General features: G+C 50.7%; 6 protein-coding genes across 6 annotated transcripts; 5 read left to right on the top strand and 1 right to left on the bottom strand.

The window, feature by feature from the left end:
* The first annotated feature begins 117 nt into the window (after positions 1-117).
* On the top strand, positions 118-5,545 carry AUEXF2481DRAFT_34801 (uncharacterized protein). Its single transcript, XM_013493628.1, has 5 exons — positions 118-554; positions 605-728; positions 777-1,088; positions 1,144-1,976; positions 2,031-5,545. Exons 1-5 carry the CDS (start codon positions 146-148, stop codon positions 5,195-5,197), a joined length of 4,845 nt encoding a protein of 1,614 aa, XP_013349082.1. The 5' UTR covers positions 118-145; the 3' UTR covers positions 5,198-5,545.
* Positions 5,546-6,006: 461 nt separating this feature from the next.
* Positions 6,007-7,749, top strand: AUEXF2481DRAFT_143883 (uncharacterized protein). The gene is made up of 3 exons (XM_013493629.1): positions 6,007-7,271; positions 7,324-7,462; positions 7,516-7,749. Exons 1-3 carry the CDS (start codon positions 6,147-6,149, stop codon positions 7,527-7,529), a joined length of 1,278 nt encoding a protein of 425 aa, XP_013349083.1. The 5' UTR covers positions 6,007-6,146; the 3' UTR covers positions 7,530-7,749.
* AUEXF2481DRAFT_144106 (uncharacterized protein) lies at positions 7,516-8,672 on the top strand. Its single transcript, XM_013493630.1, has one exon. The coding sequence runs from the start codon at positions 7,969-7,971 to the stop codon at positions 8,620-8,622; it is 654 nt and encodes a 217-aa protein (XP_013349084.1). The 5' UTR covers positions 7,516-7,968; the 3' UTR covers positions 8,623-8,672.
* A 465-nt stretch (positions 8,673-9,137) lies between these two features.
* AUEXF2481DRAFT_143886 (uncharacterized protein) lies at positions 9,138-10,432 on the top strand. The gene is made up of 2 exons (XM_013493631.1): positions 9,138-9,630; positions 9,697-10,432. The coding sequence occupies exons 1-2, from the start codon at positions 9,263-9,265 to the stop codon at positions 10,241-10,243; spliced, it is 915 nt and encodes a 304-aa protein (XP_013349085.1). The 5' UTR covers positions 9,138-9,262; the 3' UTR covers positions 10,244-10,432.
* A 188-nt stretch (positions 10,433-10,620) lies between these two features.
* AUEXF2481DRAFT_45520 (uncharacterized protein) lies at positions 10,621-11,691 on the bottom strand (the record flags this gene model as incomplete). Its single annotated transcript, XM_013493632.1, has 3 exons — positions 10,621-11,333; positions 11,387-11,620; positions 11,676-11,691. The coding sequence occupies 3 exons, from the start codon at positions 11,689-11,691 to the stop codon at positions 10,621-10,623; spliced, it is 963 nt and encodes a 320-aa protein (XP_013349086.1).
* A 359-nt stretch (positions 11,692-12,050) lies between these two features.
* AUEXF2481DRAFT_144556 (uncharacterized protein) lies at positions 12,051-14,946 on the top strand. The gene is made up of 3 exons (XM_013493634.1): positions 12,051-12,621; positions 12,690-14,483; positions 14,537-14,946. The coding sequence occupies exons 1-3, from the start codon at positions 12,431-12,433 to the stop codon at positions 14,550-14,552; spliced, it is 2,001 nt and encodes a 666-aa protein (XP_013349088.1). The 5' UTR covers positions 12,051-12,430; the 3' UTR covers positions 14,553-14,946.
* The last annotated feature ends 509 nt before the right edge of the window (positions 14,947-15,455 follow it).

Genomic DNA, 15,455 nt, shown 5'->3' on the forward strand with positions numbered 1-15,455 from the left:
TCCCACATCTTGTTTTCTCGAATGCTATTCTGGTATCTGGATTCTTGCACAGAAAGACTCGGCCCAATCCTCGACCGCTTGATTTGCTGCTTTGGAGTCAGTTCTGAAAGACCATTGTTCTGATTCTCCTAGATATTGATCAGCGATGTCGACTGGTCGGCCCTCTGGTCAAAGGTCACACTCTGCTGTGCGAAGACAAGTAGCTATCAAGTCTACTCTTCCTCAAGCCCTGTTTCCACCTGACCCTGACGCCGAATTTCAACCTTGTGCCGCGACTGCCTCGTTTTTTCTCTACGCACAGCGGAACATTGTCCTATGTCTACATCACGACACATTGGCAATAGAGCGACGATTTGACAAACATCAAGAAGACGTCCTATGGATCTGTGCAGACACGGTCAGCGAAAGAGGTGCGGGACGTTTGGCTGTTAGTTACGACACAGGGCATACCGCGATCGTCTGGGATATCTCGACAGGAGATGAAATCGCTCGCTTCGCAGCATATGAACACATCAGAGTGGCCGCGTGGATGAAGGATGGAAATATTGCTTTCGGTAAGACTTTTGAGTCTTGAAGCCGAAGAATGACATTAATAGAGCTTCAGGAAACGCCCAAGGCAACGTAATCCTGTTTGAGCCTTCTACGTCTGAGCATATCTCAGCTCGTACTATTTACGACCCGATAACAGCAATAGCTCCAGCAGCTGATTCGCGTACCTTTGCAATTGGGTCGGTCTTCGTTCGTCTAGCAGATGTTTCCTATACTGACAGTCGTAGTTTCCTTAATGGCTCAATTCTAGTCGCAACTTTACAACCGCTGTTTACAATTGTGCATAGCCTGACGACATCGAAAGCTCCTTCTCGGATCGCAGGACTCTCCTGGCACGGTTCTTCTTCCCGTCAAAAGTCTGATATGCTCGCTACACAAACCGCAGATGGCGACCTCAGAGTCTGGAGTATACCTAAACTAGCTGCCCCTGGAGAAACACCTAACATTATCCGAATTCTGAGCCGGTTAGAGGGCAGGAGTGTTGGACCTTGCTGGTTTACTTGGTCAAAGAACGGCCGCATTATTCAGCACGCGGATGGGTAAGAACCAGTCCCGAAACACTTGGAGACCTTCGCTGACACAATGCTCTTCCAGGGAGACGCGTTCCTGGGACGTTCGTACTAAGAACGTGAGCTTCCAGCCTGTGCCAACTGTTGATGGCATCGCCGGTATTGCATGTTATGGTCCATCCTCGACACTGTTCACACTAGGACCAAATCATACTGTCCAACAATACGACGTCAATCCGAGCGATTTACCTATACAAGTCGCTAGTATTCAGCACGCTCCCGGCCCACTACCTCCGTCTCCACCCAATTCTATCGAAGAGCAGAAAAAGGAAGAGACAGGCAGAAAACAAGCCGCCGCGAGAGCGATCTCATTGCCCTTCGCCCATCTGGACGCAGACACAAGTGAAGGCGAGCTTGGCACCATGTCTCCACTCGAGAAGATTGCAAAAGAGATGGATTTGCTGGAAGAAGAAAAGCAGGATCGCCTTGGTGCCCTCAGTCCGACGTCAAGCAGGACTTCTTCAGTGAGCTCTAAGTCATCCGGTGGAGGCCGTAGGATACCATCATATCGTTATGACAAAGCACCGTCATCGCGAGCTTCTGAAGTCTCCTACAACGAGGGCACCGAATTTTCGTTTGGCTTGCCTTCGGCTCGGCCCCGTGAGAGCGTCTCTGTTCGCTCGGCCTCATCATTGCGTACCTCAGGTCTACGAAAAGAGATCCTGAGAAGTCCGGACGAAGCCCAGCAGATATCTCAGATGGACCTTTTCTCTCACACACGAGCAAGACTTCGGAATGTGCCATTCAGAACGCCTCATTATGGTCATGTTGCTCGTACGTCAGACATACTACGACGAGAGATGCTGAGTGTAGTGTTTGGCTGGAATGATGACATCGAGTCACTGGTACGCGACGAATGTGAGTCTTGCCTCAGTGAATCTTACCATACTTCAGTGAATCTAATTTATACAGTCATGAGACAAAAGCCAGGCTCAGCTAGTAGCGTACTTCTCTCAAAATGGCTTGGTGAATTTGGCGCAGACACGATGGCCGCCATGGTCGGTTCTGAGAACATGACTTCATCTGACTGGATGCTTCTCGCTCTAAGCTCCATGGGGCCGTCATCTGGTAAGCAGGTTGGTCAGGCGTTCGTACAGCGACTTCTGGAAAAGGGTGACGTACACCCCGCTGTCGCGGTCCTCCTTGGCTTCGGTGAACACGACGATGCTATTGAGGTTTATGTGTCGCGTGGCTACCATATGGAAGCAGTTCTTCTGACCTGTCTTACCATGCCCTCGGATTGGAAAAGACAGTCTTACCTTGTCCGCAAGTGGGGTGAGGTATCTATTATGCAAGGTCAACCAGAACTCGCTGTAAGATGCTTTTCGTGCACCAGCATTGAGACCTCAGACTCTTGGTCGTCTCCCCGAGCGCAAGACGCAGTTTTCTCTAGCCAGAGAGACCAAGGCATTAGCCCTTCTCCACTGAGCCCTCCGCTTTCGCCTCCTTTTGCTGTTGGCCCGAACCGGAACAATATCAGGAACGGGTCACTGAAGCTGATCACCACATTTGGTGATAAGGGAGCTCCGCTTGTCCTGCCGTCGGCGGACCAAAGGACGCCTATGACAGGTATGCTTGGTGTTGGAGTGACACCAATAGCCGAATCTGCAATCTCGCCGGGTGGCGCAGCACCCTGGCTGCGCTCTGGGAGCAGATTCGAAAGGGATCCATCATCCGCGAGGACTGCAACTCCTGGCGGATATGCAAGACGTCAGTTGACTTCTAGAAGCGGGACGTCACGCACAAGAGATGTGTCTCAAACTCCTTTGACGGCTCGCAGAGAGCTTTCAGGCCCAGCGCACATCGCAGAAAGCTTGGGAAGCACACGGTCTGGTCATAGTCGCAATTCTTCGTCCATCAGCTCGACTGGTATAGTTCAAAGTTCTGAGCAGCAACTACGACAATCCTCGAGAGCAGATCGTCTGCCATCACCAAGCAACGATGTCTTCGCGCGCTTGAAGAACGAGACACGGATACGAAACGGCTCACGGGAAAGAGCCAACAGCGATTTACAGGTGCAGGTTTTTGACACAATTTACCTGGCTCCACTGGCGTCTCAAAACACAGTGGCTCCAATTGTACAACTGGATGCATTCACTGCTTCTCGACAGAACCAGGATGATGAAGGTGTGATTGGTATGCCTGATTATCGTGGAAGACCGGCCAAGCGATACATCAATCCTCCCAGAAGATCCCCGTCATCACCAGTTCCAATGTCTCCCGACGAGGTCATGGCCAGCAGAGCGATGGCTGCAGCCGCGACTATTGATGAGTCTTATTATAGACAGCCAGAATCGCAGGCCAAGACTTCCAATGCTGGTCGTGCCTCAAGGACAGACAACCGAGGACTGAGCAGACAAAGAGACCACAGCCAAGCGAACCACCGAGCGGTTGTCAGTGGCCGTGACACAAGTGAGTCTCGTACACCACAGAGTATGTTTGCTAGTTCGTCTTCAGTTCCTGCGCATGCTCCAAACGACTCCGACTTCGCGAGGAGCGAGTTTCGACAGCAGTTACATGTCAATAGGAGCAGAGCAGCTTCTATCAAAGATGACCTGCCAAGCCGAAAACAGACTAACGAAATCTCCACTCTTCCTCGAAATAGCCTCGAGGAAGACAGCTCCGCTTCTGAGAATCCGGACGAAGGCGTTGTGCGACGCAGGGACCTTCAGAGTTTGACCAAGAAGCAACTGGCTGCCAGGGAGCTCGAGGACAGGCGCGCGTCCTTGGCGAGACGGCCGTCTGCACCGGCGATACCATTGCCAAGTGACGTCAAAACACCTCCGAAGAGGCCGTTCATGGCTCCTAGACATCATACTGAGCTTGGAGATACTCCCAGCTCGTTCATGCCTCCGTATTCTGGTGGTCAGGTCACACGTAGCCATACGGCTGATCCAGAATCCCAAAGTCGTTTTCCGCCTGCGAAAAACACTGGTGCATCCAATCCAACAGCATCGATCGGATTACCAGCCACTCCCAGGGCCATGAGACATCCAAGATACATGTCTGTCGACCCCAAAGAACGCGAAAAATTGCCTGCTGTTCCTCAGGTGCCCCAGACGCCTCCTCAGCTTTCGTCTATCACCTTCCAACAAGCTTCGCCTTCTCCGAGGTCTACAGATAACGACCAGATCGCACCTCTTTTGCCCTCAACTGTGTTCGGGCAGTTGGCACCTCAGTCTCCACCAAGATCTTCCTCGGCACCGCCAGAGATGGGCCTAGATGGCACGCCTTGGCATTACAACACAGTACTACCGCACTCATCCAGACGTGGTTCCATAACTAAGGGGAGTCATGCTCGTAAAGTTACACCTACAGAGAACAACTTCCAGCTCCAGCAAGGCCCTTCATCAAATAGACCTAGTATTGACCAGACTTTGCATGACGCTCAGATTGTCATTGTGGAAGACTCTGAGTTGATGTTGCCAGAACTCCAGCACCTTGCAGGCCCTCCACCTCCACCTCCAGCCCCGCTGATGACAAGTACCCGGGGTAGTGGTCTTGGTGTTATCAACATAGCCATTGGCGAAGAGGAGCCCATGATTATTGATGTTTTACCGACCATTGACAGAGCCGGTGCACTGACAGCTCCTCCACTAAACAACTCTGCGCAAGGTCAACTGCAAGTCAACGCTCAACGACGTGGTCGAGGAAGTATCAGCGAGGGTTTCAATTCGCGCTTGCGAAGTGTGACCGAGCGTATGCGTAACAACAGCAAATCGCGAACCAAATCACCGCCAATCGACTCCTACGCGACATCGCCTTACGAAACGGTGCTCCCAAGTATGTTTTCCAGATATCAAACACATACCGACAACAATCCGGCTCGTACGAAGTCGCCATACGATACTTCTTCAGTCGCACCTAGTGCGGCAGCTTCTGAAGCCTCGCTCTCATTGCAAAACACAATGCCTCCGCCACCACCGCCTCCTCCGACAGCTCCTGATGTGTCTGAGGAGCAGAAAGACATAACGGACAGATCTAGCCAGGGCTATCCTCACCCTCGTGAAGTCAAAGCAAATATCTCGGCTGAGACACTCCTCTCATCAGGAGTTTACGAGCCCAGCAACATGTTTTAGCCATACTTTGCTAATCTTCTTTTCTTTCATCTTCTTGGGACTAATTCTGCCTATTCGTCTATCGTTTCGCATATACCACTGCGCATATGTTTCCCTCGCATTTCCTACATATGTCATATACTCGTACGACTTAGTGTCCGCTGGATGGAAGCATTTCGGTGTTTGGGAAGGGAAAGAAAAGAAAGACGTACAAATTGTATTCATCTCTATCCAGCCTAGAATGTATATCAAGGAATCAATCACGATAGGAAACTGATGAAAACGTTATACAAGTGCAAATATTGACTTCGTTCTAGGTAGATAGTCGCAGCTTTCAATGAGAGTCACCGATGTTCAAGGCAGGGTCGCGGCTTCTGTCTTGGTGATTGAATTCACTCGCCGAATATATGATCTGTCACAGAGCCCGATGTATCTGCACAAACCATTTTGTTTCCGGCCTTCATTCAATTGGTGTCTGCGGTGTTGCATACTGCGCAGGAACCAATCGTGATGAGGTTCATCAGTGCTCATCAAGCTCCCCAGCCACCCCAACGTCACCAGCGTCATGATTTTGCCCAACCTCCCACCTTCTCTTCGTCCCGATTACGACAAGACTATCTTTTATACACAAGCAAGCTTTCTCCGTACGTGATCACTTCTATGCAGAGATCAAGTACTCTGCGAGCTATAGCCTAAAATTGCATGCGGGGCACCATGCAGTCAAACTCTGAATGGATTCCACCAGTAATCGCCAGAAGAGAAGGCACCTTTTGTCACAGCTTCGCAACAACCATTGTCGTCTGACGGAGATGTCCATATCAGGCCCGGAGTTGGAGCCTCCGTTCGGCTTCTTTTCAACAACGCCCTCCTTTCTTCGATGATGCTATACCGAAGATCGTCTCTACATCTTGAACCCCGCTTAGGGTTTTGAATAGTATTTGGTGGTTGTCTTTCTCTTGAAGTTTGCTCCATGTTACCACTTTCCTGTTTAAATTTTTTCGTCAAAACATTGCTCATCGAAATGCGTCTGTCTAGTCTTATATCCTATGCACTTGCACCACTTCTCACTTCTGCCACCATTCTTCAGAATGGCCAGGTCCGAGACGTAGTTTTTCCTGACACGAGCATAGCATCTGTAGCCGGCGGCTCGAATTGGACTTCATTCCCTCCTAATGCAACTGGACTTTCATACAAGGGTCGTTGGGATTACAAGTACATATCTTGGTGGTCAGCTCCAGGTCTCAAATTTGGCTTCACTGGCGACAAAGTAGCCATCAGCTTTGGCCAATACACTTCTCAAGGTGTACTGATCGCATACCGTTTCGCTGGTCAAGACTGGTTATTCACGAATGTGACTGCAAACTCGACACATCAGCTCATTGATGCATCGACTGTTGGCTTCAATCTTACGACTCAGGCTCAGAGACCACAGACATTCGAGCTTCGGGTCACAAACTATGCTTATGGTGTTCAAATCGCTGGCATACACCTTAGCAATCACGGCAAGCTCGTCAATATACCCGACTATTCCAAAAAGATTGAGATTATCGGCGATAGTCTGTCAGCAGGTCAATACGGTACTTATGAGGGAATCTCAAGTTATGCCTGGGGTCTAGCCGAAGGTCTCGGAAATGTCGAGTTTGATATCACAGCCTATCCTGGAATCTGTCTTGTGGACCAAAACTGTTGGGGCAATGCTCATGGACAGACTTACCAATGGTTCAGAGCTTCAGACACCTCCCATCGCTCCGAGGTCATCTATGGCGATAATCCGCCACTTTGGAACTTCGAGCATCACCAACAATCCGATATTGTGGTCATCAATCTTGGTACCAACGACAACAATACTCACAACAATGTCACCAACGAGAAGTACTTGAGCAGTTACATTGACTTTGTGGGCCAAGTTCACGACAAGTATCCTAGAGCTCAGATCATCCTGATTGCACTCTGGAATGGATTCGACCAAGTCGGCAATACATGGAAACAAGGCGGTGCTTTTATCGACGAGATACAGCAGGTGTATGCTCATTACAAGCATGCCGGATATGTGCACTATTTCAATACTACTGGCATATTGCAGCATAACGACATCGTGAGTAGTAATGCTTCGAGATCAACGGAATACGGCACTTATCACAGAGCAGGGACCGCAATACCATCCTACTGATGTGGGACATGTCAAGCTTGCAAGTCATCTGATGCAATATATCAAGTTGAAGTTTGACTGGGTTTTTGGAGCCACTGGACCCGAGGTACAAGCAGACACGCTTTACTGGAACGATGGTATGGTTGGAACCTGTCAAGAGGACGATCGAGCAATGCTAACAGTGTCCCAGAGCCAAATTACTAAGCGCCCTTGCTTCTCTAGATCATGGGTTCTTGAGTCGACATCGATCTGATGATTAGCACTTACTATCCAACAGCCTGAAATCGACCATACTGGTAGTCACATTTGTACAGAAGAGTGCCAAGACCAGCAGGGTATCTGACTTATGAAACAATCTACCTTTATATACCGCTCAATCTCCCAATTTCCCTGTAGAAGTTCTGAGCCTATCAGATCCTTTCTTTGGGACCCTGCTACGGCGGTGAGCATCCTATTGTGCGGAGATTTGATCTACTTGGTTCTTCTGATTCCACTCAAACGTCAAACAGGGGTCACTTTTTTGTTCATGAGAGCCATGGTTCGAATCTCTGGATGGTTTTTGTTTTTGTTTTTGGCCTTATTCTCGTTCTTGGACATGCTTTCCGAGCCTTGTGGCACCCTTTGAAACATAGTTAGGAGTGTGATGGCTCTGGATCTGACGCACTACCCAAGGCATCTTGTCCTGATATGCACACCTCGCTGTTTACAGATAAGACGCAAGACTGGGAATAGACCTACCAAGATTCGCGCAAGACTCGGTCGATCCTGCTACCAGTACAGACAAAAAGACGTATTGGCGACTGCCACAATCTTGTCGAGCGAGTTGGTCATGGAATACCGACACCAACACATCCACGAGCAAGAGAGAGAGAAAGACAAAGGCCCGATATACCTAACAACCGCCACGTCGCAACCCCTCTCCCAATCTCTCCCCCCCCACCGATTACCAGAAAACAAACATCTTTGCGCACGTAAACCCAGAGAACTGCCGAACAAGATACGTATGATGATGTGTTTTGTAGATAAGACTAATACAGAAACCCAATGGCTCCAAAAGGATTCCCGGACTTCTAAATGTCCAAGCATAGGGTTTTGTCGGTGGCTTGCACGACCATACTGCTTCAGGCATGTTGATGCGGCGGGGGGGTTTGCTGATTGTGCCTCTCTCCGCAATTTTTGGGCTTTTTCGTTTCCAGGGTTTTCCCACGTTCGTTATCAAGGGTATTGCATCAGCTGGGCAGGAACGTTGCTTCTGCAGGAAGCGGGGGGGGGGATTCTGCTGCCTCCGCCATGCTAATGCTGCGTGTGTTGTTCTTTTTGTGTGACACAGCATGAGAAGAGTCTAGAAATGAGAGTGGACAGAATAAAGGTATGCAGGCTCGGAAGAGAGATACCGAATCATGCATGCAGAGTGGGCGTTTCATAGTTGAGCGGATGGTGAGACGTCCGGAGGAAGCGATGATGGAAAGCCAAAAGCTCCTCGTGATAGCGCGGGCGACTCCGCAGTAGGATGCGTGGCCTGGCCTCTGAAGAGAACGTGGGGGGGGTGAAGCTAGCTATTTGTGGTCGTATCTGAGTTGCTCTATCTGTGCATGAATCGATGAGGTGAGGCGAGGAGCAGAGGAACGTAATGTGTAGGTATATAACGGCACTCGGCCTCCGGGTCTGGTCTCCCCTTTGCTTCATCTGCTTCCTTCACACAACTAGCATCGTTCCATCAACGCCATACACATACACTTACTGCATCCAATACCTTCCGACTCGACCACCCTTTCCCACCAACAAAGCATCTTAGCTTTCCTTCAAGCCTCGCAAGGCACACCGGCTACAGCCCAGATATTGATGTCGTTTTTCGTTGCCATCAACAAGAACACCGGACGTACCTTCATCCCCCTCAGTAATCACAGCAGCAGTACCAACAAACCAAATAATCAATCATGGAGGGCGTCAAACACCAAAAGACAACCTACGCCCTCAAAGGCAATAAGCCAGCCATGATTGGTAATGTTGGAGGTCATCAGAAAAATACAATCAACAAGCCCGCTACTGCTGCTGCAGTTGCTGAAGGAGATGGGGTCCGTCGGGTTACTCTGGCCGAGTACAAGCAGGCTGCTCAGTGTCTGGCTGAAGCCTTTGCCGATGACGATGTCGCTAAATACTTCACCGAAGTCCCTGATCGTGCTCATTGGACCGAGAAGCAGAAGTGGGACCTTCACGTGAGTATTCTGGAGTACATCACGTACGCCCATATCCTGAAAGGCTTGGTGCTTGCTGCAGGTCCAGACTACGGATGTGTCGCCTTATGGTATGTTCTGATTCCATGATACAGCGATGAATATTGTTGTTGTTGGTGAGGCTGACAGCGAGACAGGATGCTCCCAGGTCAGAATATGGACGATTATTTGACCATACTGCGTAGTGGAATGTGGAGACTGTGGTACAAGCTCTCGGCCGAAGGCAAGACTCGCTTCTTCGACGAGTTCTTCCCTCTGCTTCATGACACCAAGCACGAGGTCATGGGAGTGCGCGATGATGAGTCGTACTATCTCGTATACATCGGCACCAAGCCCGCAGCCCGTGGCAAGGGGCACGCGCGCAAATGTATCGAATATGTGACCAAGAGCGCAGATGCCGAGGGTAGAGCTTGCTACCTCGAAAGTAGCAATGCCGCCAATCCGGCGATCTACCGCAAGTATGGCTTCGAGACCATTAAGACCATCCACCTCAAGCGTGCTGAGAAGGTGGTGGATCTTGACATCATGGTCCGCGAGCCCCAGCCTGGAAAGAACCAGTCCTCGTTGAGCCTTGAGAAGGTCGACAGCCTGGTTTCAAACGCCTCGTCCGTAACTCGTCCAGTTTCTGTCTCCATGAAACTGGGAGGCGAGAAGGAGGCAATTGCCAGCATATCTGTCATCTGATGGTAGTTGTGACGTGTGCTTTTGTTTCCGTTGTGTTTCGTGTTTTTGAGTTCCAACCCTCGTCGCTCGTTGTATTGTCTTAATTGCTGCAGTCTGACCCCTTTTCAATCTCTCACTGCTTCCTCTTAGCACGCTTTTTCTTAGCTAAGTTATACAGTTGTTGCACAGCCCGTCTCACTCTCCTATTCGCGTGAGTGCTTCTTGTCAGCCACACACATCTTGACGCAAAACTTAAAACATGAGTAAAGGATGCAATAGTGGTATCGTACAGAAGCGAAATTAACATCATGTCGTGCCGCCTTGGTATCATTGTAAACTCCGGAGATGCTGCCTTTATGGAAGAATAATGCAGTTCGGCTGGAAGCAAGACATGACCTCTACAAGAAATAGTCCCTCACCGGATCTGAGCCAGCGTTGTTGTGCTGGTTTTGTTGTTCGATGCGGTGGACTTCGTTTTCGGGAGCAGCATCGAAGACGTTCCATTTCCTCTCTCCAGTCGGGCTAACCTCGAGGACACTGGCCTTGTTTCCACATCGATAGCAGTAGTTGGGAGCACTCCAGACAGTTGACAACCTGTCGTCGAACATGACCATGTAACCTTCATTACAGAGTTGATGGGCACGAAGAATGTGTGTCATGGAGTTGACCTCGAGGAACTTCTTGACGACTTGGGCACCAAATGTATAACCAGCTCCTCTTGGACTCAGCGAGAACTCGTCGCGGTCGGCGTCCGGGTCGCTCCAGACCAAGTCGGCCATGGGACCTTCGTGCGGAATCTCTCTGAAGCGGTCGATGATCTTGATCTGATCGATGCTATGGATGCTGGGCGACAGACCACCGTGGACGCAGAAGATTTTGTCGTCGATGACGCAAGACAGGGAGAGGTAGTCGAACATGTCGGTGAAGTGGTGCCAGACAGCGGCGTTGCCGTATTTGCGGCTACATTCAGTGTAGAAGCCGTAGGATTGTGTCACACCTCGGGACTCGTGGTTGCCGCGGATCAGGTGAACGCGTTGAGGGTAGCGGAGTTTGAGACAGACCAGGAGAGAGATGGTCTCGACACTGAAGAGGCCGCGATCAACGTAGTCGCCTGTGCATGGTCAGAGAGGTGGCGGTAAGCGGTCGCGTGCGCAATCGACATACCGAGGAAGAGGTAGTTTGTGTCTGGACATGGCCCGCTGATCTTGAATATCTCGAGAAGGTCAAAGAACTGGCCGTGGATGTCTCCAACGACGGTGACTGGAGCTTGGATGTGCACGACGTTGCTCTCCTTCATGAGCATCTCTTTCGTCTTTGCGCATATCGCCTCGATGACGGATTCGGCAAGCAGTTCCTTTTGGTAGAGTCTCGATATGCACTCGTCAAGATCGATGCTGGCTTGCAGGTGTCAGCTCTTGCCATGTGGTGCTCGGTCGTAGTGGCTGTGTCCTACAGGGGAGTCCAGGCATGTTTGCGGCGGTTGCGCTCGCAAGCAGGTGCGATGCGTGCGGTTATGAAGAGCTTAAGGGGACGGGTAAGGCGATAGTAGTGCCTTTGTAAATTCAACACTTTTACACATGGTCGAGGATGAACACAGGGTGTAGGATGCGTCTATCAGAAAGACATGACGACGTCGGCGGCGAGCGTCTTCTAGATGCTGCTGCTGCTGCTGCTGCTGTTTCCACCTCGACCTGCCTTCTTCCCCGAGCTCGCCGCACCGCCAAATCTGAATTTCTGAACGGCTTGCCCGCTGCTTCACGTGACGTAACCTTGTTTGAGCGTTATGATTGGCCCGTCGGCCAATTTACCATTGTAAATAATCTTACACCTTGCTTTCATCTCCTGCTGCCACGACAATCAACTACATCCAGGTAGAGGGTAGGTGACGAGACGCTCCGTTGGCAGTGCTGTCTCTGGATCCCTAACAAACAGCGACTCTCCAAATTCTGCCACAAACCTGCACCTTGCCATCTTCGTCTGTGCGTGCACGCCCGACTTGATTCGTCTCCTTCCCCGTCAAACGACTGGCTCAAGTTGTGGAATATCCCTTGCAACTCTTTCTTCACTGTCCTTTCTGCTTGACCCTCTCTCATCTGCCTATGGCATCTTGATAGTTCATGTTCGGATACCCCCTTCCAAATCTTCTCTTCTCTTCTTTCCCCAGACCATCAAACTTTTTGACCCAAGAGCAAGCAAACATTGTCCGTCATGTATCCTGCGCCCGCTGCTCAAGCTCAAGCTCAAGCTCCCTACCGGCAGCCCTATCAAAATGGTTTTGCTCAACCTCAGTATCCTGCGGCCGCTGGATATGCTCAGCCGCCGTATCAAACCGCTGCTACTCCAGTGCCATGTGGGGCTCAGCAATATCAACAACCGTACGCTGTTCTACCACAAAATGGGTAAGACCGTCTTTCACGGCCACTTCTTGTTCTCCTTTTCCAGCTTTGCAGTTCTGATTTCGTCTCAGACCACCCCTGAAAAAGCAAAAAGGCAATCCAGTCATCACTCGCTATCCTCCACCACCTGGGTATAAACAGCAGCAGACATACACTGCGGCTCCCTACACGGCACCAGTCTATGCTCCACAACCTTCGCAACCTCAGTCAGCTTATTCTCAGTCGGCGTATCAAGGCTACCAGCAAACACCCACCACGGCCTATCCTCCAACGACGGCCTACCCCACACAACCAATATATGACCCGAACCAAGCTTACCAGCAGCCACCTTATCAACCTCTGCAATCTTCTCAGCCGTATGCTGGAGCTCCAACCCATCCATACTCTGCACCTGTACCTGCGTATCCACCCCAAGAGCACACTGGATACTATGATGTGAACGGTGCATACATAGCCGCGCCTCCTGCACATCCGGTGCCGTATGGGGATGCTTCGAACTATCCACCCCCGCTAGTGGAGGATGGATATGCTGCATCGCATATACGACACCCCAGTCTTGACTTTGGCTTGGACTTCGACCTTGAGAGTGAAGCTGGTGTCCCGGCCGAGGAAGTTATACCAGAACTGAGCCTTGGTCTGGTTACATGGCACCCAGCCATACCTACCAGCAAGCCTTTGCCGTCGGTCTATGAGGAAGCTGACGCAGCATGGACGGAGTCAGCCAAGACAACTAGAGACTTGCACATAAGTGTTACGTCCGAGTTTTTCCCTGATGACATGTCGGTCGATATCAGGCTAAGCGTAAGAGACACGGACGAGTGGGAAAAGGTCAAGGATGACATCATCTTCATTGAGTTCGGCAAGACATCAGTAACTGTTCCGCTTCTTACAGTCATTGCAAATCGCAATCGTCCAGATCCTGTTGCGGAGCAGATACAACCAGTTGCTCAAGATCATGTCTCGACAACTGCGTCGCCCCATCCCTCGCAGATTCAGCAATCTACCTGCGGAGCAGAAGACGACCAGTCTGATGGCGATCAAGCCATGGACATGAGTGATGATGAGGACGAACCCGTCAAGCCTGTCGCACAGCCCATCATCCGACCTCTTGTTCATCCTTTGCCACCTCCGGTAGCCAAAGTGGCTCCTCCCGTGAAGCAGGTTACTATCCTCGACACCCTTGAGCTAGCACTTGGACCAAAATCGCCTCGTAAGAACGATAGACAGCCACCCAGAGCCAACTCTCGATACTCGAGATCGCGATCGCCTGAAAAACGCAGCAGACAGGGCTCGCAGCAATCGAAAGCCAAGCCCGCTCCACTACCCAAGGATTCGGCCCAAGAAAACATTCTCGCATTGCTCGGAGTCGAAGGTTCTCCCAAAATGGTTTACCCCACTCCACCTCCTGCTCTCGGACTGCCGGTTCCTCCTGGCACTCGGTATGCGCAGCATTTCCAGTCCGAAAAGACTGAGCTGACACGTCGTAGCAAGAAGATCACACCTCCTGGAGGCGTTGTGCACTCCAATCAACGCTTCGCGTATGGTCCTCAATTCCCTCCGCCTCCGCCACCTCGCGAGAGCCGTTCACCATCCTTCGACCCCTGGCGTGCACATGACCCCACAAGTCCCAAATCCACTACCTCTCAGCACACGGCTGCTGGCTCGGATTTTCACCCCGATGAAATCATGGTTGACATGGATGCTACCCCCAAAGCCAAGGCACCGACTGCGTCTGAAAAGTCGGGCAGTGGCAGAAAACGTGCATACGACGAAGTGGTGGCCGCGGAAGGCCGCCGCAGGCAGGAGCAGGACGACGACACCCCCCGAGCGCGGCGCATACGGCAAAGTAGACAAGACGTCTACAGGTATGATGGAATTCGAAGCTTGACCTTGTTGACACGTTGCTGACTGCATCTAGTCGCTACCGCCGGTAAGCGTTTACCACGCCTGGGCGTGCATGAGCAGCCCTTGGTACAAGTCTTTGTGCTACGCCCTTCTTTTCTTTCTTGCTCATCTTTTACTTTGTTCCCTTTGGCCCATGTCCTTATAAACTACGAGAGCTGTTGCTAGGTTTAGTGTGTATGCTGTAACACACCAGGGTGCTGCCTTCAAACTTGCGCGGACGGTCGGCACGAGAAGCCAAATCTGTCTCACCACTGAAGAAAGAGCAGACTACGGTAACACTTTCTCTTCTTCTTCACGCTTCGATTTTCTCTTCTTGATTTCTTCTTCCTCGACCAAGAGAACAAAAACCAGTTTCTTTATACGGTACCTAACTAGTTTTTATTACGAACTCCACCTCAATTCTTTCAGTCTTCCAGAAAAACAATATTTGATCTTTTCTTTCGGGTGCCAATGGCGCTCTTATGCTCAAGGTGCAGAAAACATCGAGGATCATCACAACCTAGCTTTGACGATGATGAGAAGAGAGAGAGAGCCTCTCGGTAGTGGTGTCGACGCCGTCAGAGACACAATCATTGCGCATGGTGGCTACGACTGCTTCGCCGTTCTATTCAGAAAGCATGACTTGCATCACACTTGGCTTAGACCGCTAAAGAGAATCCCATCGTCCATGACCAGAACGAAGGGCAAAATCATTTGCATATCAAAGGGGAGCAAAGAACCAGTGACTATTTATTTCGACTACTTATTCCTTTCGCTCGGCGATGTGCTTTTTCGCAAACCATTTAGCCACAAGCGCAAAAAAGTGTTCCAATCGCTACATCACACCGAGACTTTTACAAGACTCCGATTTGCTTCTGCAAAGATGTCGCTGGGCCAATCCTGAAAAAGCCACGTCGGCCGAGCGAAAGGGATATCGTCCAGAAGACAAAAAC

The sequence above is a fragment of the Aureobasidium subglaciale genome (genome assembly GCF_000721755.1).
Source record: "Aureobasidium subglaciale EXF-2481 unplaced genomic scaffold scaffold_0, whole genome shotgun sequence".
NCBI classification, from domain to species: Eukaryota; Fungi; Ascomycota; class Dothideomycetes; order Dothideales; family Saccotheciaceae; genus Aureobasidium; species Aureobasidium subglaciale.

Bases quoted from the DNA above. Each gene is read 5' to 3' on its own strand.
- AUEXF2481DRAFT_143883 (XM_013493629.1), top strand. From the start codon at position 6,147: ATGTTACCACTTTCCTGTTTAAATTTTTTCGTCAAAACATTGCTCATC. The intron at 7,272-7,323 runs GTGAGTAGTAAT...ATCACAGAGCAG, and splicing joins TATTGCAGCATAACGACATC to GGACCGCAATACCATCCTAC.
- AUEXF2481DRAFT_144106 (XM_013493630.1), top strand. From the start codon at position 7,969: ATGGCTCTGGATCTGACGCACTACCCAAGGCATCTTGTCCTGATATGC.
- AUEXF2481DRAFT_143886 (XM_013493631.1), top strand. From the start codon at position 9,263: ATGGAGGGCGTCAAACACCAAAAGACAACCTACGCCCTCAAAGGCAAT. The intron at 9,631-9,696 runs GTATGTTCTGAT...ACAGCGAGACAG, and splicing joins TACGGATGTGTCGCCTTATG to GATGCTCCCAGGTCAGAATA.
- AUEXF2481DRAFT_144556 (XM_013493634.1), top strand. From the start codon at position 12,431: ATGTATCCTGCGCCCGCTGCTCAAGCTCAAGCTCAAGCTCCCTACCGG. The intron at 12,622-12,689 runs GTAAGACCGTCT...ATTTCGTCTCAG, and splicing joins GCTGTTCTACCACAAAATGG to ACCACCCCTGAAAAAGCAAA.
- AUEXF2481DRAFT_34801 (XM_013493628.1), top strand. From the start codon at position 146: ATGTCGACTGGTCGGCCCTCTGGTCAAAGGTCACACTCTGCTGTGCGA. The intron at 1,089-1,143 runs GTAAGAACCAGT...ATGCTCTTCCAG, and splicing joins ATTATTCAGCACGCGGATGG to GGAGACGCGTTCCTGGGACG. The intron at 1,977-2,030 runs GTGAGTCTTGCC...TAATTTATACAG, and splicing joins GTCACTGGTACGCGACGAAT to TCATGAGACAAAAGCCAGGC.